This window comes from Oryctolagus cuniculus, chromosome 15 (genome assembly GCF_051225735.1).
Source record: "Oryctolagus cuniculus isolate XC-2025 breed Fujian yellow rabbit chromosome 15, ASM5122573v1, whole genome shotgun sequence".
Taxonomy (NCBI): domain Eukaryota; kingdom Metazoa; phylum Chordata; class Mammalia; order Lagomorpha; family Leporidae; genus Oryctolagus; species Oryctolagus cuniculus.
In genome coordinates, this window is record NC_142881.1 from 14,800,356 (window position 1) to 14,824,707 (window position 24,352).

The following is a 24,352-nucleotide window of genomic DNA, read 5'->3' on the forward strand; positions in this document are numbered from 1 at the left end:
TAATAGTTAACATGTAATTCAAGGATGATTCCTCAAAAATGAACTAAAAATGGTCTCTTTCACCCTCTCCTGGCCCCACCACGTTGATTTACAAACCATAAGTAGAATTTAAGATGCCAGCACTGCAGGCAGAGGCATAACCTTCTATGCCACAGTGCCATCCCTACTCTACTCTTAATACCATTCATGGCTATTTATTTTATGATGATCAAATCTGTTTTTAAAATTCATTTATTTATTTGAAAGTCAGAATTACAAAGAGAGAAGGGGAGAAAAAAAGAGGGAGAGAGACAGATAGACAGAGATACCTTCCATCTGCTGGTTCACTTAACCAAACCTTACATGTGAAATAAAACACTGTATTATCTGCACTGTGCAGAGATCTCAGAGACCCCATCTCTTGACTGTCTGCCTGATTCCGTATGTTTCAGGTCCTGGCTTTCTTTAGGTAACTCAAATAAGGCATGCTCTTTCTATCCACAAACCATGGCACGTGCAGTCCTTCTGATACTGCTCCTCACACCATCACTACCCCTCATCCTTCTCATCGAAGCTCATTAATTCTCTTACATCACCTATTTCCTGTTTCATAAATTAGGTCAGGTCCTCTTGCAATACATTCCCAAAGCATCTGTAATTCTCATTCAGAGTCTCATGATGATTATACCTAGGTAATTGTGTAACTGACTTAATATCTGTGTTCTCTAATAGTTTATAAGCTTCAACGGAGCAGAACCTGTTTTGTTCACCGTGATATCCCCAGAGCCTAACAAAGTAGGTAGTCAATAAATAGATGCAGAATGAATAAACAAAAGTAAGTAAATTCCAATAACTGACACTCTCTCCAAGCTCTAAAAGAACAAACTCTTCAAACATAAACTAAGGAGGAAAAATATATCACCCAAGTGAGTATTAAATAAAATAATTTACACATTGCTTTCTACATAAATATTCAATAAATACTAGTTTGGGGCTTGTTTGCTGAACAGGACTATCCATGCTTACAACTATTAACGATTTCTATTGGGCTTGGAACAGTTAGAGTAATTCCAAAGCAAAATCTGTTGCAGAAATTTTGCAAACTCAGTATTTGCTAGATTTATCATAGATAAAGTACAGAGTGATTATACAAACGTTGAAAATAAATGACTGCATGACCAGGATATACACTTAAAGACAGTGGTCTTAACTCTTTTCACTAATCAATAAACCAGGACAGATGATGAGCACCAAAGACTAAAATTAAAGAGTTTTCAAATAATATGCCAAGGGGCCGCTGCTGTGGCGTAGCAAGTAAAGCCACCACCTACAGTGCCAGCATCCCATATGGGCGCCGCTTCAAGTTGCGGCTGTTTCACTTTCGATCCAGCTCTCTGCTATGCCCTGGGAAAGCAGTAGAAGAGGGCCCAAGTGCTTGGGCTCCTGTACCCATGTGGGAAACCTGGAAGAAGCTCCTGGCTCCTGGCTTGGGATCAGCATAGCTGCAGCCGTTGCAGCCATTTGGGGAGTGAACTAGTGGATGGAAGATCTCTCTCTCTCTCTCTCTCTCTCTCTCCCTCTCCCTCTCCCTCTCCCTCTCCCTCTCCCTCTCCCTCTCCTTCTCTCCATGTGTAACTCTTTCAAATAAATAAATAAATCTTTAAATAATAATAATAATATGCCAAACTTCCTCAGAAGGTACCTCCATTGTTCACGGCATCGCCAAATAGCTACACTTTGAATTACTCTGCAAGTCCATATGGAAAATTGCTAAATGTATTTGAAACAAGAGTTCTGTAGGCTACATTTCTTTAAAGCTTGAAATTAATTTTTCTTTAAAGAGATAATTGATGTTTAAAGTTTTTCAATTACATAAGAGTATTACCTGACAGCCATAATAAACTTCTACTTGCTAACCTATAATATGATCGCCATACATTTTCACTTAAGCAATCATTCAATAAAAAAGCTAATACATATAGCAACAAAACATATATTCAGGGCTATTATTGTGGCACAGTGTGTTAAGCCACAGCCTGAGATGCTGGCATCCCATATGACAATACTGGTTTGAGTCCTGGGTGCTCCACTTCTGATTCAGCTATTAATGGGCTTGGGAAAGCAGCAGAAGATGGCCTAAATATTGGACTGCTGCCATCCACATGGAAGATATGATTCGAGTTTCTGACTCCAGGCATAGGCGTGGGCCAGCCCTGAAACAGCAGATGGAAGACCTCTCTCTCTGGGTCTCCCTCTCTGTGTTATGTTGTGTTTCTGAATCGGAAGTGGAGCAGCCAGGACCTGAATCGGCACTTACGGGATATCAGAATCGCAGGTAGCAGCAGCTTAACCACATTATATTTGGACAGCCCTCAAAATAAATAAATCTTTAGAAAAAAACATATATTCATTCATTTATTAACTAAGTACCAAGGGCCTGTCATATTAATACACATTTCTAAGTATAGGGATACAACAGGACAAGGTCTTGTTCATAGAACTTTATTCTTATAAAATCTTATTTTACTTGAAAACTCAGATTCACAGAAACAAATAAATGAGATAATTTTATACCATAAAAGGGTAAATATGGAAATAAAAGGTTTATGATATCCCAGAGAAGACTCTTTTGGTACAGTTGGAATGTTATATAGGAATACAGTAACTCAAGGAAAAAAGTATTAACATAAAAGACATGACGTAAGGTAAATGTCAGTATTTAAGAACAAGCAATCATAAATTAAATGAATTATCCCATGTATTAATCCTTTTATACCATTATGACAGAGTACCTTTAGGCTGGACAATTTAGGATGACCAGGCATTTTGTGGCTCACAGTTCTGGAATGTGGGAAGTCCAAGATGAAGGAGCTGGAATTGGCAAGGGCTCTTTGTGACCTCCCATGGCAAAAGGCAGAAGGGCAAGAGGCAGCAAAAGAGACTTTTAGAAGGGAACCAGTCCCACCTATGAACTAAGGGTCCCATTTGTTTATATTCTTACAATGGAAATAGAATTTCAACATGAGTCTTAGAGTAGACAGTCTTATGACAGAACTATATAAATTCCCAAATGTTCAGCAATCTAATCCTATATTTGATTTTGTTTACTGATTTATTGTATTCCAGTGCCAGTCTTTATAGGGCTGCAGTTTGTCTAGATATTAATCAAGATGAGAATTTATTATTTTTTCCTTTTTATAATTTTACTAAATTGTCTAAAAGTATATTACTTAAAATGAATTTAAGGTAATTCATTCTAATGCATGCATTTCTAGAAACCTCACTGAAATTCTTACCAGGGCTACATAAACTTTCTTACTCAATTTTAAGAAATATGATACTCTGAGTATTTCTCATTTGAGAAATGATATGGTTTTATAATTCTTCAGATCCTCACTTTCTTCAACATGATGTTTTTATTTTATTAATGCAAAAATAATTCTTTGATTTAAGAGACTGCTAATTCCTGTTTCTCCAGTGTTTTTTTTTAATCACTGTGGTTGAGTGGTCTATAACCCATACTACCCAGGGTTTACTATTTCTTTGCTGTATACTTTTACACAAATTAATTGAACGTCCTCTACCTCAGTCTGCTTATATATAAAGAAAGGGAATAATAAGTCTCCCCTTCTCATCTGAAGATTAAATGAGCTAATACATACAAAAGGCTTACAATAGTCTGGTATAACATGGCCTCAATAAAGGCTAACCAGTCTTATCATTATTTTAAAATCAGGGAGTTAAGGGGCCGGCGCTGTGGCACAGCAGATTAATGCCCTGGCCTGAAGCGCCAGCATCCCATATGGGTGCCGGTTCAAGTCCCAGCTGCTCCACTTCCTATCCAGCTCTCTGCTATGGCCTGGGAAAGCAGTAGAAGAAGGCCCAAGTCCTTGGGCCCCTGCACCCATGTGGGAGACCAAGAAGAAGCTCCTGGCTCCTGGCTTCGGATGGTCACAGCTACGGCCATTGTGGCCAATTGGGGAGTGAACCAGCAGATGGAAGACCTCTCTCTCTCTGCTTCTCCTCTTTCTGTGTAATTTTCAAATAAATAAATAAATCTTAAAAAAAAATCAGGGAGTTATTACAGTTTGTAGAAAAACCTATCTTGTACTTAATATACAATGTTAAATGATAAATTATATTTCTATAAGGAAAAATTTTCACAATAAGAATACTGTACAAGTTAAGATCTCTATTATGGTAGCCAGCACTGTGTGTAGCAGGTAAAGCCACCGCCTGCAGTGTTGGCCTCCCATATGGGCCCTGGTCTGGTCCTGGCTGCTCCACTTCTGCTCCAGCTCTCTGCTATGGCCTGTAGTCCTTGGGAAAGCAGTAGAAGATGGCCCAAGTCCTTGGGCCCCTGCACCCACATGGGAGACCAGGAAGAAGCTCCTGGCTCCTGGCTTCAGATTGGCATAGCTCCAGCTGTTGCAGCCAGTTGGGGAGTGAACCAGCAGATGGAAGACTTTTCTCTCGCTCTCTCTCTTTTTCTCTCTTTCTCTCTTTCTTTCTCTCTCTCTCTATCTCTCTCTGCCTCTCCTTCTCTCTGTGTGTAACACTGACTTTCAGATAAATATACAAATCTTAAAAAAAAGCTATTATGTAAAACTTATTGTCAGGACATAATAATGAGAATTATTTAGAAAGGTAGGCAATACCTCCATTAGCCATTTCAGCATTTTATATACTTAAGGAACTTTACACCTTGCTCAAGAAATAAACAACCCTTAGTAGAACACATGGCATTCATGAGAAAAGCTAGGTACATGAAACCAGCTTCCCTCTGTATGAACTGAATAATTTAACTCGGGAGATCTGGCGGGAGTTCTCAGAGATTATTTTCATCCTTAGATTTTTACATGTTTTTTTTTATTTTTCATTTTTTAAAGATTTATTTATTTATTTGAAAATCAGAGTTATACAGAGAGAGGAGGAGAGGGAGAGGGGAGAGGGGAGAGGGGAGAGGGGAGAGGGGAGAGGGGAGAGGGAGAGAGGTCTACCATCCGCTGGTTCACTCCCCTGATGGCTGCAACAGCCAGAGCTGTGCCGATCCGTAGCCAGGAGCCAGGAACTTTCTTCTGGGTCTCCCATGCAGGTGCAGGGGCCCAAATGATTGGGCCATCTTCTACTGCTTTCCCAGGCCATAGCAGAGAGTTGGATTGGAAGAGGAGCAACCAGGCGCCCATACGGGATGCTGGAGCTTCAGGTCATGGCTTTAACCCGCTGAACCACAGTGCCGGCCCCTATTTGATTATTTTTATAAAGAGCCTATTTCCCATATAAGCAAAATATCACTTATAGCATAAAATACACAGATCACATAAATTTTTCATCTGTTTTCTAGACTAACTCAATAGCAATTTTTTCCCTCTCAGCTATTTAAAATGCTCTTATAATTAAGTCATTTTGGACTATGCTAAAATACTAAATCATTCTGATATAAACACCCCAAAATAATGGGATATAAGCTTCAAGAAACTTAATAAAACACTTATGAACCAAAAAACAAGGTTAAAATGACAAAGGTGTGACTCATTTATGTTTTGTCAGATAATGTTCGATGCGTCATGTCTTCAATCTGTTAAGTACAAGAATTTAGATTCTCAGTATTCATTAAGGTCATGTCTACTCCATTTGCTGATGAGGCAGCCAGATCTCATTTAAATAGCAATTATAAGTCATAAAACAAAATCACTGACACAATATATTTAGCTTAAAACAGGAAAAATATTTCTCTACATTTTAGAACTGAATAATTAAAGGTTAGTTCAAAATTTAATTAATTTCATTTTTTTCAAATTTCATTTAAGCCCTACAAATTTCATGTATTTCATATATACAGATTCAGGAACACATTGATACTTTCCACCCTACCTTTCCTATCATCCTTGTTCATACCCTTCTTCCTCCTCCCTCTCCCATTCCCATTCTTATTTTTTACAAAGATCTATTTCTGTTAACTTTATGCTCATAAGATTAACCCTACACTAAGTAAAGAATTCAACAAATAGTATGAAGAAAAAAAATGACATGGTAAATTGAGGTGATATCTGCCTTTTAATTTGGAGTTATAATATTTGTTAGAAATATCTCATTTATTAAAGAAAAACATCACATTTAATAAATAATATTCTGCTTAAGACATAAACAGGGCCGGCGCCGCGGCTCACTAGGCTAATCCTCCGCCTAGCGGCGCCGGCACACCGGGTTCTAGTCCCGTTCGGGGCGCCGGATTCTGTCCCAGTTGCCCCTCTTCCAGGCCAGCCCTCTGCTGTGGCCCGGGAGTGCAGTGTAGGATGGCCCAGGTGCTTGGGCCCTGCACCCCATGGGAGACCAGGAAAAAGCACCTGGCTCCTGGCTCCTGCCACCGGGTCGGCGCAGTGCGCCGGCCGCAGCACGCCGGCCGCGGCGGCCATTGGAGGGTGAACCAACGGCAAAGGAAGACCTTTCTCTCTGTCTCGCTCTCTCACTGTCCACTCTGTCAAAAAAAAAAAAAAAAAAAGACATAAACAGTAGTTAGAAAAATCAATAATGATGAAAGAATTAACAGAGACGTAAAATCATAGTTTGATTTTTCAGTATTATAAACTGATTTGGTGATTTGTTCCAGAAATGAGAATTATAAAAGAAGTAATTAAGTTTCTTAGTTGCAAAATAGGTAGCATGCTGTCAGCACAAAATCCTACTCTGAACTTTAAATAGCAACAAAAACCACAGAAAACAAAACAGCCAATTTTGAAGAGTGAAATGTGAAATAAATCAAAATATGTGAAATTACTTGGCAATATATTAAAACACTACAATAAGCAGTGTATATCATACACATACTTAAAGAATTAATGCAACTATGGCCTAAAACAGATGAGTACAGAAAGGGACTACCGGTCTGTACTCTAACTCTACTCTTTGAAAAATATCATTTATATAACATTTTTATGGTCTGATCTTTCATTTTGTATTTAAAGTTTTATTTATTAAAACTGTTATTTTAATTAAGACATGCAATTCAGAAAAAACATACTAATATACTTTTATATTTACTGAGCATAAATTGAACAATTCGACATTTACAAGAGCTCAACAGTTATCACTGAAAGAAGTTTTTTTTTTTTTCTATGTGAAGCATGGCAGTTTTCTAGTTTAGCTTTTAAAATAAAGCTTGAACTACAAAAATGAATATAGTTACAGATTACTGACATACAACTTTCAATTAAGTTAACATTACATTACACTCAACTGCTTCAAGGTGCAGTATGGATCTGGTTCCTAAATTTCAATGTAATCTTTAAGTTAGAAGAGTTTCCAGTAATACCATTAAAAGAGCTACTGTCCTTTTCTTTTTAAAATACTTTCTTTCAAAAATTCTTAATCTTTGAGGTCTCATAAAAATGGTAAGACTGCCATCTAGTGCTTTATGACTATTCCTTTGACATTTGTACAACAGTGAATGTCTTATATGATCTAGAGATGTGTTGTCAGATAGGTAGCGACTAATCACATGTAACTATTGGATAGTTGAAATGTGACCAGTTAGAATTAAGATGTGCTGTAAGTACAAAATGTAAACTTCTTTTCTATTACTAACCATAAAATTTGAACATAACACCTCATTGAAGATTTAATTTTTATGCTATTACATGTCAAAATGAAAATAGCTTAGATGTGTTGAGTCAGATAAAATGTTTTGTAAAATTAATTTATTTTCATTTTAAATACAGCTATTAAAAATTTAAAATTACATATGTAACTCACATTACATTTAAATTGGACAGCCTTGATAAGAAAAATTATCTTAGTATTCAACATAAAGGCTTAAAGTTAATATACTTAATATAGTTAAAATTTATAAAATTTGAATATGTTACATAATATATTCAAAATTGCAAATAGTTACCCCTTTGGCACACAGTAAGAACTAATGACTCAAAAAAGTCAAAGGATTATTTATATTGTAGTGCAGCAGGTTGAGCTGTCACTTGATACACCAGCCTCCCATTTTGGCATGCCAGTTCAAGTCCCAGCTACTCCACTTCCAATATGGCTTCCTGCTAATACACCTGGGAAAGCAGCAGATGATGGCCTGGGTGTTTATGTCCTTGCACCCATGTGGGAGATCCAGAAAGATATCCTGGCTCCTGGCTTTAGCCTAGCCCAGCCATGGCTATTGCAGGCATTTGAGGAGAGGATCAATGGATGGATGCACCCCCTCCCCCTCCCCCTCCCCCTCTCCACCTTCCAAATAAACCGTCTTTTTTTAAAAAGTCAAACGGGAATGTTTAATTTTTAAAGTCAGATAAAAAATTGTGTTCCCATAAAATAAATCCAGGTTTCTTGAAAGAAGAAAAGCAGAAAAAAATTTAGAAAATTAGAGAATAAGGTTAATTTAATTGATACAGATTAGAGAATCTGGGCCCAGCATTGTGGTAGAGTCAGTAGAGCCGCTGCCTGCAATGCTGGCATTCCATACGGGTGCCAGTTCATGCCCCAGCTACTCCACTTCTGATCCAGCTCCCTTCGAATGGCCTGAGAAAAGCAGCAAAGGATGGCCCAAATGTTTGGGTCACCCCCATGGGAGAGCCATATGAATCTCCTGCTCCTAGCTTCAGCCTGGAACAGCCCTGGCCATTGTGGCCATCTGGGAAGTGAACTATAGGATGGAAGATCTCTCTCTCTCTCTCTCTCTCTCTCTCTCTCTCTTTCTCCCTTTCCCCTCTCCCTCTAATTCGACCTTTGAATAAATAAACAAACTTTAAAAAAAGAAAAGATATTGGAGAAGTTGAAGATCAGTAACAACAGTAACTGTGCATGGACTGAAACATGTCATGCTCAGAGGGGTCTTCAAAAAGTTCACAGAAGATGCAAATTATTAAAAACATACATAGGCTTCAAAATTTTTTTACATCAAAATGAACTTCTCTCTTAATTCCATTTTTCATGAGCTTTTCTGAAGCCCTCACATGAATGAATCTGTAAACTTGATAATTCACAAAAAAAATACTACTTGTCACCTTTAAAAAATACTGAGCAAAAATCATGGTTTTTTTTTTTTTTTTTTTTTTGCTTGTTGTTTTTTGTTTGTTTGTTTGTTTGTTTGTTTTTTGACAGGCAGAGTGGACAGTGAGAGAGAAAGACAGAGAGAAAGGTCTTCCTTTGCCGTTGGTTCACCCTCCAATGGCCGCCGTGGCCAGCGCGCTGCGGCCGGCGCACCGCGCTGATCCGATGGCAGGAGTCAGGTGCCAGGTGCTTTTCCTGGTCTCCCATGGGGTGCAGGGCCCAAGCACCTGGGCCATCCTCCACTGCACTCCCAGGCGACAGCAGCGAGCTGGCCTGGAAGAGGGGCAACCAGGACAGAATCCGGCGCCCCGACCGGGACTAGAACCCGGTGTGCCAGCGCCGCAAGGCGGAGGATTAGCCTAGTGAGCCGCAGCGCCGGCCAAAAATCATGTTTTAAATAAATATAATAAATATAAATTAATAAGTGAATAAATTAGAAAGGTAAGTGCTTTGACAGTTATTATGTCTTTGTTATGCAAATTTCACAGTAAGTAAGCAAACAGCTGACAGGCACAGACTCCTGCAGGCTGTGGCTGTGGCAGTGCTAGGCAAGCTGGGAAGGCTGCAGGTACAGCTGGGTTCCTGTGCCCCCGCCCAGCTCCCTGCACACTGGGGAGACCTCACAGTGAGGTCAGAAGACACACGTTAGTGTAAGTTGGTGCTCTGGATGGTGTGCATGCCAGGGTGGGCAAGCTGCACTGGCACTCATGGGCTCACTCTGGGCTATGATTCTGCTAGTTCACCCTGGCACAGAGAAAGGCAGGGAATTTGGGGACACCAGTTAGCTCCAACATCCCCTCCCACAACTGATTGTAGCCAAAGGTGCTCTACCACACTAATCTTAGGGATCATTATTGGAGCTTTCCCCACCCACAAATAGTTCCCTGCACACAAATGTGTAACTAAAGTATAAGTTTTAGGCACTGAGCCCCAGAAGCATATCTCCAGGAATAAAGCCTTCAATCAACAACAACAAAAACATTCTCTAGAAAAGACAGAAAAAAAGAGATTCCCCCAGTAGTGCAAAAATCAATGTAGAAGGGACCTGCACTATGGTAAAAAAAAGGTAAAAAGTTAAGCATGCCATATGGGTACCTGTTCAAGTCCCAGCTGCTCCACTTCTGATCCAGCTCCCTGCTAATGCACATGGGAAAGCAGCAGAAGACAGCCCAAGTACTTGGCCCTGCACCCACGTGGGAGACCAGGAAAAAGCTCCTGACTCCTGGCTTTGGCCTGGCCCAGCCCCAGCCATTGTGGCCATTTAGGGAGTGAACCTGTGTACAGAAGATCTCTCTCTCTCTCTCTCTGTCTCTCCTTCTCTCTATCTCTGCCTTTCAAGAAAATATAAATAATTCTTTAGAAAAATCAATTTAGAAACACCAGGAACATGAATAAGGAAGGAAATATGATTCCTCAAAAGGAACACAAAAATGAATATTGGACTGTGAAGAGAGACTGACAAGTTATCTGAAAAGAAATTCTAAAGAATAATTATAAGGTTACTCAAAAATACAAAGAAACAGTTAAATTAAATCAGAATATCAGTACACGATACAGATGCAAAAGAGACAGATATTGAAAAAGAACCAAACAAAACTATTAGAAATGAAGTATTCAATAAATCAAATTAAGACATAGTAGAAGCCGGTGCCGCGGTTCAATAGGCTAATCCTCCACCTAGCGGCGCCAGCACACAGGGTTCTAGTCCCGGTCAGGGCGCCGGAATCTCTCCCGGTTGGTTGCCCCTCTTCCAGGCCAGCTCTCTGCTGTGGCCCGGGAGGGCAGTGGAGGATGGCCCAAGTGCTTGGGCCTTGCACCCCATGGGAGACCAGGAGAAGCACCTGGCTCCTGGCTTCGGATCAGCGCGGTGCGCCGGCCGCAGCGTGCCAGCTGTGGCGGCCATTGGAGGGTGAACCAACAGCAAAAAGGAAGACCTTTCTCTCTCTCTCTCTCTCATTATCCACTCTTCCTGTCAAAAAAAAAAAAAAAAAGAAAGAAAGAAAGACAGACAGACAGACATAGTAGAGGCTGGCGCCACGGCTCAATAGGCAAATCCTCCGCCTAGCGGCGCTGGCACACTGGGTTCTAGTCCCGGTCGGGGCACTGGATTCTGTCCGGTTGCCCCTCTTCCAGGCCAGCTCTCTGCTGTGGCCAGGGAGTGTAGTGGAGGATGGCCCAAGTGCTTGGGCCCTGCACCCCATGGGAGACCAGGAGAAGCACCTGGCTCCTGCCATCAGATCAGCGCGGTGCGCCGGCAGCAGCGCGCCAGCCGCGGCGGCCATTGGAGGGTGAACCAACGGCAAAGGAAGACCTTTCTCTCTGTCTCTCTCTCTCACTGTCCACTCTGCCTGTCAAAAAAAAGAAAAAGAAAAAAAGACATAAAGACATAGTAGAAAGGATTAACAACAGACTTGATAAGGCAGAAGAAACACCACTGATCCAGAAGACAAGATTTTCAAATATCTCATGCCAAAAAAAAAAAAAAGAGAAATAGAAAAAACGAGTTTGAGGTATCTATGGATACTATCAAACACCAAATTTATGAGTCTTAGGAGTTATTGAAGAAAATAGAAGAAAAGAAAGGCTTAAAAAATCTATCCAAAGAAGTACTAGCAGAAAATGTCCCCAGTTTGGAGAAAAATATAGACAACCAAATACTGGAAGTACATAGAACACAAAATAGGCATGATCAGGAAAAATCCTCATCATGACATACTATAGTCAAAATAACCAGTGGAAAACATAAAGAGAAAATGCTAAAATATGCAAGAGAGAAATGTCAGGTCATTTTAAAAGGAACTGTCATCAGATTCTCAGATTGACAGCATATTTCTTAAGAGAAACCCTGCAGACCAGAACAGAATGGATAAACATATAAGTTCTAAAAGGAAAGAACTGACAACCCAGAATACCTAACCCAGCAAAGCTCTCATTCATAAATGAAAGTGAAATAAAGACCTTCAAAGACAAGCAAAAATAAAGTTAAGGATTTACTGCATACAGAAAGAGAAAGACAATCATCATAATGAGAGAATGTTAGGCAGAAAACCTTCTAGTAAAAGTACAAATGAGATTCAAAATAAACAATAAGAATATAGATGAAAAAATGGCAGGTCCAAGTCAGCACTCAACAATAATAACCTTGAAAGTATGAATGGATTAAATTCTGCAATAAAAAATACAGATTGACTGAATGGATTTTTTAAAAGACCCATCTAGATACTGCTTACATTAAACACACTGACCAATAAACATACACACACACTGAAATTGAAAGGATGGGAAAAGACATTCCATGCTAATGGAAATCAAAGGCAGGCAGGTATAGCCATCCTAATATCAGACAAAATAAACTTTAAGACAAAACTGTTAAAAGAGAAAAAGAAGGCCATTATCTAATGATTAAGGTATCAATTAGCAAGATGTGACTATAGTAAATGTACATATACCCATTTCTAAGGCAAACTGTTTTATAAAACACATGCTGATGGATCTAAATGGAGACATAATCTCCGGGACAATAATAATGGGGGGCTGCAACACCCCACTTTCATCAATGGCCAGATCAACAGACAAATATAAACAAGGACACAACAGAGTTAATCTGCACCATAAACCAAATAGAACTCTCTCTCTCTCTCTACCCCCCCAATATATATATGACATTTCGTCCCACAGCTACAGAATACACATTCTTTTTATTATTGCATGGAACATTCTCTAGGATAAATAATATACGAGGCCACAAAACAATTCAACAAATTCCAGTAATTGAAATCATTATCATGTATCTTCTGAGCACAATGGAATAAATCTGGAAATCAACATCAAAAGAAACTTTAGAAAATACACAAACACCTGTAGACTGAACAACATGCTCCTGAATAAACAATAGGTCACAGAAGAAATCAAAAGGGAAATTTAAAAATTCCTTGAGGTGGTCAGGCTGTGGCATAGTGGGTGGAGCCACCGCCTGCAGTGCCAGCATCCCATATGGGTGCTGGTTCAAGTCCCAGCTGCTCCACTTTCAATCTGACTCTCTGCTATGGCCTGGGAAAGTACCCACATATGGCCCACATGCACCCATGTGGGAGACCCAGAAGAAGCTCCTGGCTCCTGGCTTCAGATCAGCAATGCTCCAGCCATTGTGGCTGTCTGGAGAGTGAACCAGCAAATCGAAGACCTCTCCCTCTCTCTCTCTGACTCTGCCTCTCTGTAACTCTGCCTTCAAACAATTAAATAAATATTTTTTAAAAATTCCTTGAAACAAATGAAAATGAAAACAAAATGTATGAAAATTTATGGGATACAGCAAAAGCACTGCTAAGAAGAAAGTTCTTAGAAATAAGTGCCTAAATAAAAAAAATGGAAAGGTATCAAATAAATATTTAACACTGCATATCAAGGACCTAGAAAAAGAACAAATCCAACTAAAAATTAGTAAAAGCAAAGAAATAATAAAAATTATGGAAGAAACAGACAAAATAGAAAACATAAAAAGCACTCAAAAGATCAGTGAAATGAAGAACTGGTTTACTGGAAAAAATAAACAAATTGATAAGTCATTGCCCATTTAATCATAAAAAGCAAGAAAACACAAATTACTAAATCAGAGATAAAAAGGGAGATACTACAATTGATGCCATACAAATACAAAGAATCATTAGGAATTATTACAAACAACTGCACACCAATAAATTGAAAAATCTAGAAGAAATGGATAGAAATTGACAAAATAATTTACCAAAATTATGGTATGGAAACAGAGAAAGCCTGAATAGATCAATAACCAAAGATGAGGCTGACCAGTAACAAAGAGCCTCACAGCAAAGAAAAGTCCAGGACCAGAAGACTTTGCTGAATTCTACCAAATTTTTAAGGAAGATAACAGAAATCTTCTTACACTATTCAAAACAACTGAAAGAGGGGGAACTCTTCCAAATTCATCTGGTGAGTGCTTAATTACCTTAATTCTAAAACCAGAGAATGCTTTAACAACAAGGAAGTACCAATAGACCAATATCTCTGGATGAACATAGATCCAAAAATCCCAACAAAATATTAGCAAATTGAATCCAACAGCACATCAGAAAGATAGTCCACTCTGATCAAGTAGGATTTATTAATCAACAACAGAGACATATCACATCAACAAAATAAAGAATAAAAACCAATAGGTGCAGAGAAAGCATTTGGTAAAATACAACATCTATTCCTGATTTAAAAAATAAAACCTTTGAAAACTGGGTACAGACGGGACATAGCTCAACATAATAAAGGCAATATATGACAAACCCACAGCCAGCATCATACTGAATGGGGAAAAAGTTGGAAACCTTTCCACTGAGATCTAGAACGAGATAAGAATGCCCACTCTCACTATTATTATTCAACATGGTTCTGGAAGTTTTAGCTAGAGCCATTAGGCAAGAACATGAAATCAAGGGACATGAATTGGAAAGGAAGAAGTCAAATTATCCCTGTTTACAGATCACACGATCCTTTATACAGGAGAACTAAGACTCCACTAAGAGGTTATAAGAACTCCTAAGAGAATTCAACAAAGTTGCAGGGTATAAAATCAACACACTAAAATTAATAAGATTCTTACACACCAACTATACTGTGGTTGAGAAAGAACTTGTTCAATCAGTCCCATTCACAATAGCTACAAAAAATTAAATATCTTAGAATAAGTTTAACTAAGATGTGAAAGATCTCTACAATGGAAATTATAAAACATTACTATGAAGGAAATAGAAGAGACAAAAAATGAAAAAAATCTTTCTTGTACATAGTGCTTCCAACACTGGAATCAACAGAATTTCCATACTACCCAAAGCAATTTATAGTGTCAATGTGATCCAACCAAAATTCCAAGGACTTTCTTCATAGAACTAAAAAAAAAACCAATCCTATACTTCATATGGAAACAGAGAACACCCTAAATAGCCAAAGTAATCTTAAACAATAAAAAAATCTGAGGCATCACAAAACCAGATTTTTAGACATACTACAAGGTTATTATAATCAAAATAGCCAGATATCGGTATAATAGAATAGACATGTAAACCAATGGAATGGAACAGAAATCCCCAGGAATGCATTCACTTATGCACGGCCAACTAATCTCTCAAATGAACAAAAATGATTCCCTGGAGAAAGGACAGCCTATTCAACAAATGGTGTTTCAAAACTGGAACTCCGCATGCAGAAGTTTAAAGTAAGACTCTTACCATACACCCTATACAAACGACTCACAATGGATTAAGGATCTAAACTTAAGATTTGAAATAAAATTTCTACAGGAAAACACTGCATAACATTGGTCTAGGCAAAGACTTCTTGGATAAGATCCCAGAAGCACAAGCAATAAAAGCAAAAATAGACAAATGGGATTACATCAAGCTAAGAAACATGTGCACATCAAAGCAAGCAAAGGAGAAATTTTTTGCAAACTATGTACCCTATAAAGGATTAACATCTAAAATACATACATAGAGTTCAAGAAACTCAACAGCAACCAGTTAAGAAATGGGCAAAGGCCGGCGCCATGGCTCACTAGGCTAATCCTCTGCCTTGCGGCGCTGGCACACCGGGTTCTAGTCCCGGTCGGGGCGCCGGATTCTGTCCTGGTTGCCCCTCTTCCAGGCCAGCCCTCTGCTGTGGCCCGGGAGTGCAGTGGAGGATGGCCCAGGTGCTTGGGCCCTGCACCCCATGGGAGACCAGGAAAAGCACCTGGCTCCTGGCTCCTGCCATCGGATCAGCACGGTGCGCCGGCCGCAGTGCACCGGCCGCGGCGGCCATTGGAGGGTGAACCAACGGCAAAGGAAGACCTTTCTCTCTGTCTCTCTCTCTCACTGTCCACTCTGCCTGTCAAAAAAATAAATAAATAAATAAATAAATAAAAATTAAAAAAAAGAAATGGGCAAAGAATATGAACATTTTTCAAAGGATGAAATACAAATGGACAATAGACACATGAAAAAATGCTCAAGATCAATAGACACTAGGGAAATGCAAATAAAATCCACAATGAAGTATTACCTCATTGTAATTAAAATGTCTATTATCCAAAAATTAAAAAAAAATAACAAATGCTAATGAGGTTGTAGAGGAAAAAGGTACTCTAATACATTTATGGTGGGAAGGCAAATTGGCACAGCCATTATGGAAAACATTATAGAGAATCTTCAGAAAACTAAAACTAGATCTGCCATATAACACAGCTATCCCACTCTTGGAAATACATCCAAAGGCAATGATATCAGCATACGAAAGAGATACCTGCACTCTCATGTTTACAGCAGCTAAATTCACAATAGCAAACAAGTGGAATCAATTTAGAAATCCATAAACTAATGACTGGATAAAGATAATGTGTTGTATGTACATTATAGAATATTATTTAGCCATAAAAAGTATTAAATCTTGACATTTTCAAGAAAATAGATGTGACTTAAGATCACTGTACTAAGTGAAAAAAGCAAAACCCAGAAACACAAATATCACATGTTTTCTCTTATTTGTAGAAGTTAATATACATAGAGAGCATAAAAATTATCTGGAGAGCATATCATTGAGTATTTAGATATAAACACTTTCTCACTGAATTACATCCTATAAATGACAATACACCCTCATATAAATGACAATATACTTTTTCTCCATTGTCATGAATCCCTCAATCTGTGTTTTTTGTATCTGTATTCAAGGGAAAAAAACTGATATATATGTATATGTATATACTGTCTATATCTGAAGTCAATGTGACAAAATGTTAAATAATTATAAAATAAAGATATACTATGTTTACGAGTCAAATGATTCACCATCTTTAAAATTTCAACTGATCCCAACCGTATTTCCTAATTCAGCACAATCCAAATCCAAATCCTAAAATGTTTTTGCAAAAATTTAAAAATAGATTCCTAAATCAATATATAAATGTAGATAAAATGGAATAGCCTTCAGTTTGAAAAGGAAAAACAAAGTTGGAGGATAAGTACTACTTGATTTCAAGACATAAATTCATGTTAATGTTAAAAATGCAATGTTGGCACCTGGCTCCTGGCTTCGGATCGGCGCAGCGCACCGGCCATAGTAGCCATTTGCAGGGTGAACCAACGGAAAGGAAGACCTTTCTCTCTGTCTCTCTCTCTCTCTCTCACTGTCTAACTCTGCCTGTCAAAAAAAAAAAAAAAGAGTAAAAAATAGATTAATGTAACAGAATAAAGAATCCAAAGTTAGATCTCACAGAAACAGAAAATTTACATTCTACATAGGTGCACAAATAATTCAAGCCTACCCAAAGATAATCGAATTGTGTTTGTATTTGAACATTGGATATCTATATGTAGAAAGAAAAATTTCCATCTATTATTAATAATGTATATAAATAATAACTCAGAATGGACCATCTACTTACCCAGAAATTCTAGAATTATTAAACTTCTATGGAAAATTTGGGGAAAATCTTTATGATTCTTGTTTAGGCTAAGATTTTTCAAAAGAACAAAATCAGTAAGTTGAATCTCATCTAATTTAAAACTGACTTTTAAAAAAAATAGTGCTAATAGGATGAAAAGAAAAGCTATAAATAAAGAATATTTTCAAATCATCTATCAGGTAAAGGACTTCTATCTAAGGTATCCTGAAAACTCAATAATATAAAAACAAATAATCCAGTAAAATATGTGCAGTGGACCTAAACAGATATTTCATCTAATACTATTTAGATATGGTAAATATTCACATAGAAAGATAATTAACATCATTAGTCATTAGGGAAATGCAAAAAATGAGAATTAAAGACCATTACACACATATTAGCCTGGTTAAAATTTAAAAGACAACTGAACACAGGGTTGAAAAGTATAGAAAAAGTGAAGCTCCATACATCTTTGGTGGAAATGTAAAATGGTACACAATTTGGGAAACAGGTGAGCTGTTTCTTAAAAAGTTAAACAGAGGGCCCAGTACTGTGGCAAACTAGGCTGAGACTCTGCCTGCAGTGCCGGCATCCCATATGGGTACCATTTCATATCCTGGCTGCTCCTCTTCTGATCCAGCTCTCTGCTGGCTAATTCCAGGATCCTGGAACTCCATCCTGGAGGAGGCTCCTGGCTCCTGGCTTCAGATTGGCCCAGCTCCAGCCACGGCCATCTGGGGAGTGAACCAATGGATGGAAGGCCTTTCTCTCTGTCTCTCCTTCTCTCTGTCTGTAACTCTGTCTCTCAAATAAATACAATCTTTTTTTAAAAAAACAGATATGCACCATATGTCACTACCCAATGGAAGTATCTGTTAATACAAAATCACTGTAACTTTTTTGTAATGTCCAAAATTATAGCCTAGAAAAAATATATCACAAGTTTATATTTGTTCAAAAATTAATCATAATGGAAAAGAATGCATTGTAACCAACTAAGTGCACTCAAGTTCTATATTTTGTTCCATGTTCAGGTTAAGAATAGAAAAAATGTTAATAGAAAAAATGCACCAAATATAATTAATGTAGCAAAAATGACATTGTCTTTCTTAGCAATATATAGCTTGATTATAAATTTAAATAATTATAAGATATTAATGACAGTTTAGTTATTCAAGATGACTTTTATAATCTGAAACTAATAAACCAATTATTTAAATATTTAAAAATTCAAATACTTACAATAACATGTGCCTCTAAGTGGATTACCAACATAACGATTTTCAGAGTCACATCTGCAGAAACACAAAAACTCATTTACTCTTAAAAATGTAACTCAAAATTTGCTACTTCACAAAAAAAGTACACTCTACATTAAACAACTTAAAAACTGTATCATTGATTGAAATTTTAAAACTAAGTCGTTAAGGGGGAACAGCATGTGGTGCAGCAGGTTAAGCAACTGCCTCTGATGCTGGCATCCCATTTGAGTGCCGGTTCTAGTCCTGACTGCTCCACTTCTGATCCAGCTCTCTGTTAACACACCTGGGAAAGCAGCGGAAGACGGCTCAAGTTCCTTGGGGCTCTGTCACCCACATGAGAGACTTGGATGAAGTTCCAGGATCCTGGCATTAGCCTGCCCAAGCCCTTGCTATTGTGGCCATTTGGTAAGTGAACCAGTGGATGGAAGATCTATGTGTGTGTGTGTGTGTGTCTGACTGTCTCTGTGTCTCTGTCTCTCCTCTCTCAATAACTCTGGCTTTTGAGTGAATAAATCTTAAAAACAAACAAATAAACAAAAAACCAACCAAGGCTTCAAAAAGGAATGAATTGTAGAAACCCTGTATCTGAACATGAGTAAGAGAAGAAATAAATGGAAGGGCTGGCACTGTGGCCTAGTAGGTTATGCATCTACCTGCAGTGCAGGCATCCTATATGGGCACCAGTTCAGGCCCCAGCTTTCCAGTTCCTATCCAGCTCCCCGCTGATAACTTGGGAAAGCAGTAGAAGATGGCCCAAGTGCCTGGTCCAGTGCACCCACTTGGCTCCCAGCTTCAGACTGGCACAGCTCTGGCCAGTGTAGCCATCTGGGGAGTGAACAGGCACATAGAAGATCTCTCTATCTCTCCCTCTCTCTGACTGTAACAATGCCTATCAAGTAAATAAACTTTTTTTAAAAAAAGAAGAAATAAGTGAAAAGGAAAAAACAAAGATACACAGATGAATATAAGGCACATCAAAGGCAGACAGGATCGATTTATGAGCTTTGATATATTTATCTTTCCTTAATAATATGAGAAGTTGAAAGTATAATAGAGATGTACAGATATTATTAAGTAGAAAAAAAAATAGAGCCGGTGCCACAGCTCACTAGGCTAATCCTCCGGGTTCTAGTCCCGGTCGGGGCACCAGATTCTGTCCCAGTTGCCCCTCTTCCAGGCCAGCTCTCTGCTGTGGCCAGGGAGTGCAGTGGAGGATGGCCCAAGTGCTTGGGCCCTGCACCCCATGGGAGACCAGGAGAAGCACCTGGCTCCTGCCATCGGATCAGCGTGGTGCGCCGGTTGCAGCACGTCGGCCGCGGCGGCCATTGGAGGGTGAACCCACGGCAAAGGAAGACCTTTCTCTCTGTCTCTCTCTCTCACTGTCCACTCTGCCAGTCAAAAAAAAAAAAAAAAAAAGTAGAAAAAAATAAAGAATTCACAATCCACATCATGTTCTTTTTGTTTGATTTGAAATTAATATATTTCCCCCCCAGTTACTATACCAATTAATCTGTTTTAAAGAGATCTCTTTAGTTGTAAAATGCAAAAAAGTTTTAGTTTTCTCTGTATCAACCATGCCAAATAAAATAGACTAATATAGACTAACTTTAGGAGATCAAACTTTTAATTCATGTGGGTAGATTATTTTAAAAATGGGATAAAATATGAGCATTCAAGCTAATGAGTTCAAAGGTAAGTATATACAAATGTTTATTGCAATGAGATAAAATCATGTTATTCCTTGGAAATACTCCAAAATAATATATATACTTCAAGATAATGGAATAAGGTGATTTAATATTTAAATTACATGTAAAAATTTACAGAGTTAAGAGAGATCTTCTGAAATCTCTTTAGTTGTAGTAGAGTTCATTAGTAAAGAAGAATACTTTAATATACATTATATCTTAACTAATATATATGTTAGCTAATGGTGAGTCAAATAGTGGAGAATAATGGGATAAATAATCAGACTAAATTTTCATTGTTAGTTTTTGTATTCAGGCAATAAAAAGAGTAAATTTTGTTCCAGACTAACTACTAAATTAAATTAGAAAAATGATAGTCCTTTATACAACCAAGTCTGCAAAAAAAAGAAAAGAAAGAGAAAAAAAGAAAAGCAATCTGATTGTTGGGTTTTGTGTGACTTCTCCAAACACTTATTTTAAAATTCATGACATACAGTTTTCTGCCCTCATAAAACATATTCATTACGGCCAGGTTAAGCACTTCAGAATCTACACTGTTATAATACTATTGTTCCTTCCTTTAGACACACCTCCTTAAATCCTGTTCCTTCATATCAAGTATATACACACATTGAAAGACTATTTACATTTGACATTCAAATAATTCTGCTGCAAAAAAATAAACTTAATTTGTCATGAGTGTCTCAACACTCCCATTAGCATAGAAAAATACTCAAGATAATATTCATGGTATTTTTTTGTATAAAATTCTCTGCATATCTTTCTTATTCAAATATATGATTTCAAAGTCCAAAAGCAAACAAAAACTACTGATTTTTACAAATGACAAGGAGTTTCGAGTATGTTTTAATTGATTACATTGACTTAAAGAGTTCCAAATTTTTTTTAAAAAGTTTCAAGATAAATTCCATTTATCTTATCAGAAATCATAAGGTTTCCTTTCATCCTAATAATTCTTAATTTATTAAAATTACATAATATATTAGGTAGAAAATTTTTGTATTTGTGATTATCTTCAACACTTGGTTCTACAAAACAATTGCTAAAATTTTACTTTCTCCAAACCACAAGTTTTCTCAGAGATATGAAATTACATGATCTTATTTAGTGAGTAACTTGCTATTTTTCATTAGTCAGGCTCAGCAATTTTAATAGAAAAACATGATCAGCCCCATATTGTTAAGAATTCCACTGAGAAGTTTTACAAAAGTGTTCAGTATAAGAATTATGTTCTCTATTAAATTGTTATAATTCAAAAAAATAAATTAGAACATATACTCTTTAAAGTACTTTCAAAATACACAATTATGAATTGAATGTAAATATCAATTATTGGTAGTTTTAATTTCGGGTATTATTTAAAGAATCACAAGCACCTGCAACCAGCTAATGAGATAGTTACGAAGTTAGATAGTTATGGAGAAAACATAACAATGAGATTTCAGTCTAAAACGGCCCGGAAAGCCCAAAATTAGATATAATGTTAATTTCCAAGGTAATCTTTAATTTTATGAAACAAATACTGCATTAAGTTTCTTACAAGAACTAAAAATGTTGATCTCAATTTCCACATGCAAAAGTAAATGTACAAGAACAGCTGAGAAAACACTGAAAAGAAAGATTTTTGGAGAGAGCTAAAAAAGAAAGACATTAAAATATGCTGAGTCTTCATAATTTAATAACAAAATACAAGCACATCAATACAAAGACCAAAGATATGCTAAAGAAATTCTAGGAATAGGCTTAGCTATCATGTAGTAAAAGTTTAGTATATAATAAAATTAATGCCTTAAATGATTATGTTAAGACAGTCTTTTAATGAATGGTATTATGACAACCAAATAGCCATATATAAAAATACAAAATCAGATCTAATATACTATAAATAAAACCTTAAGTGAATCAAAATTTAAATGCAAAAAATACTTTAAGTATATTAGAGGAAACGATAAGTTACTTGCACTATAACTTAAGTATAATTAAATGCTTCTTAACTATAAACAAAATCCTAAATGCAACTTCATGAAGATGAATCCAACGTTAAAAAAAAAAAAAAACTTTCACATTAAAGACTCCTAATGGCAAAGTAAGACCATTAATAAAGTCAAAAGATATATAACAAATTGGGAGTAAATATTTGTAATAGATTACAGAAAAAGGACTAAAGTCCATGACTTATTGAGAACTCTTTAAAAATATGGGAAAGAAGACTAGTAATTCTACAAAAAAAACTGTCAAAGGCATGAACAAACAATTCAAAAAATATAAAAATGACTCTTAATCATTCAAAGAGACGTTCAGTTTCACTCATAATAAGGGAAATGTGTGTTAAAATTACACCACGATATCAATCCTTCCCTATCAGACTGGCAAACTTTAAAAAAACATTCTGGCCCATCTGGTAAGCTGCCACTCAGGATGCCTGTACCCCACATCAGACTACCTGGTTAGAACCCAGGCTCCTCAGCTCTTCCTGTCCAGCTTCCTGCTCATGTGTGTGGGTGGCAGCAGATGATATCTTAAGTGATTCAGTCCCTGCTCCCACTGTGAGAGACCCAGATGGAATTCCTGATTCCTGACTTTGGCCTGGCACAGCCCAGGCTGCATTCATTCATTCATTCATTCATTTTCTCTCTCTGCCCCCTCCCACTCTGACTTTCAAATAAATCTTTTGGAAATAATACCAATTTGCTCAGCTTATGAACCTATGGCTAATCCGGCCCTCCAATACTTTTGGTTGGTGGGAATAGAAAATGAGAAAATCACTATGGAGGGGAATTCTTTACAAAGTTTACAAGAGTTAATCCTCCAAAGTTGCAGATACACATACACACACACACACACACACACACACACACACATACCCAACACATACCCAACATAAATGGGCATTTCTGAGTCACAAGTCTATTTAAGACTTCTCATAAAATATTTGTGGTAATATTAACACAACAAACTGCACGGCCTGCATAGTGGTGTACTGGGTAAAGCCATTGCCTGAGACACTGGCATCCCGTATAGGTGCCAGTTAAAGTCCTGGCTGTTCCACTTCCAATCCAGCTCCCTGTTAGAGTGCCTGGGAATGGAGCAGAGGATGACCCAAGCCCTAGGGCCCTGCACCCACGTGAGAGACTCAAATAAAGCTCCTGGCTCTTGGTTTCCGAAAGGCCCAGTTCTGGCAATTGTGGCCATTTGGGGAGTGAACCAATGGATGAAAGAACGATGAAATAGGCATTCAAATAAACAAATAAATATTTTTAAAAAGCTGGAATTACTGGGGCTGGCACTGTGGCTCACTTGGCTAATCCTCCACCTGCGGCACTGGCATCCCAGGTTCTAGTCCCAGTTGCTCCTCTTCCAGTCCAGCTCTCTGCTGTAGCCCAGGCAGGCAGTGGAGGATGGCCCAGGTGCTTGGGCCCCTGTACCCACATGGGAGACTAGGAAGAAGCACCTGGCTCCCGGCTTTGGGTCGGCACAGCGCCGGCCATAGCGGCCATTTTGGGGGTGAACCAATGGAAGGAAGACCTTTCTCTGTCTGTCTCTCACTGTCTATCTCTATTTGTCAAAAAAAAAAAAAAAAAAAAAAAAAGCTGGAACTACTAAATAAGAGAAAAGGAGGATGAATGAATAAAGTGCTTTACCATCATAGAATGAAATACTCTACAACAAAGAAAATGATCAGATTACAGTTACCTTGATGCAGGAACCTGAATCTAAAAACATGATATTGAGAAAAAGACAACAGACACAAAAGAATGAAGTCTATTTTGCTCTTTTAATGGATCTTTTATGCACATAAAACAGACTAGAGGATTTAAGGTCATAAATATAATGAGTTCATCTATGTGGCTGCACATTACATATTGCAACTCAACTATCATTTATAAAACTGTGCCAATTTGGGGGAAAATATCGAA

At 37.7% G+C, this 24,352-nt stretch overlaps 1 protein-coding gene across 6 annotated transcripts in view; it reads right to left on the reverse strand.

Moving 5' to 3' along the window:
• The window catches only part of ATRNL1 (attractin like 1), an 818,312-nt gene that overhangs the window by 483,094 nt on the left and 310,866 nt on the right, over positions 1 to 24,352 (reverse strand). For 5 of the 6 annotated variants that reach the window (XR_011382205.2, XM_089314254.1, XM_070057169.2 and 2 more), the window contains one exon: positions 18,707 to 18,759. The exons of the other annotated variant lie outside the window; for it this stretch is intronic. Coding sequence is in view for 4 of the 5 variants with exons in the window: in XM_089314254.1 (XP_089170380.1) it covers positions 18,707 to 18,759 (53 nt within the window). In the remaining variant the exon portion in view is untranslated. The remainder of the gene's footprint in view (positions 1 to 18,706; positions 18,760 to 24,352) is intronic. 6 annotated transcript variants of the gene reach the window in all.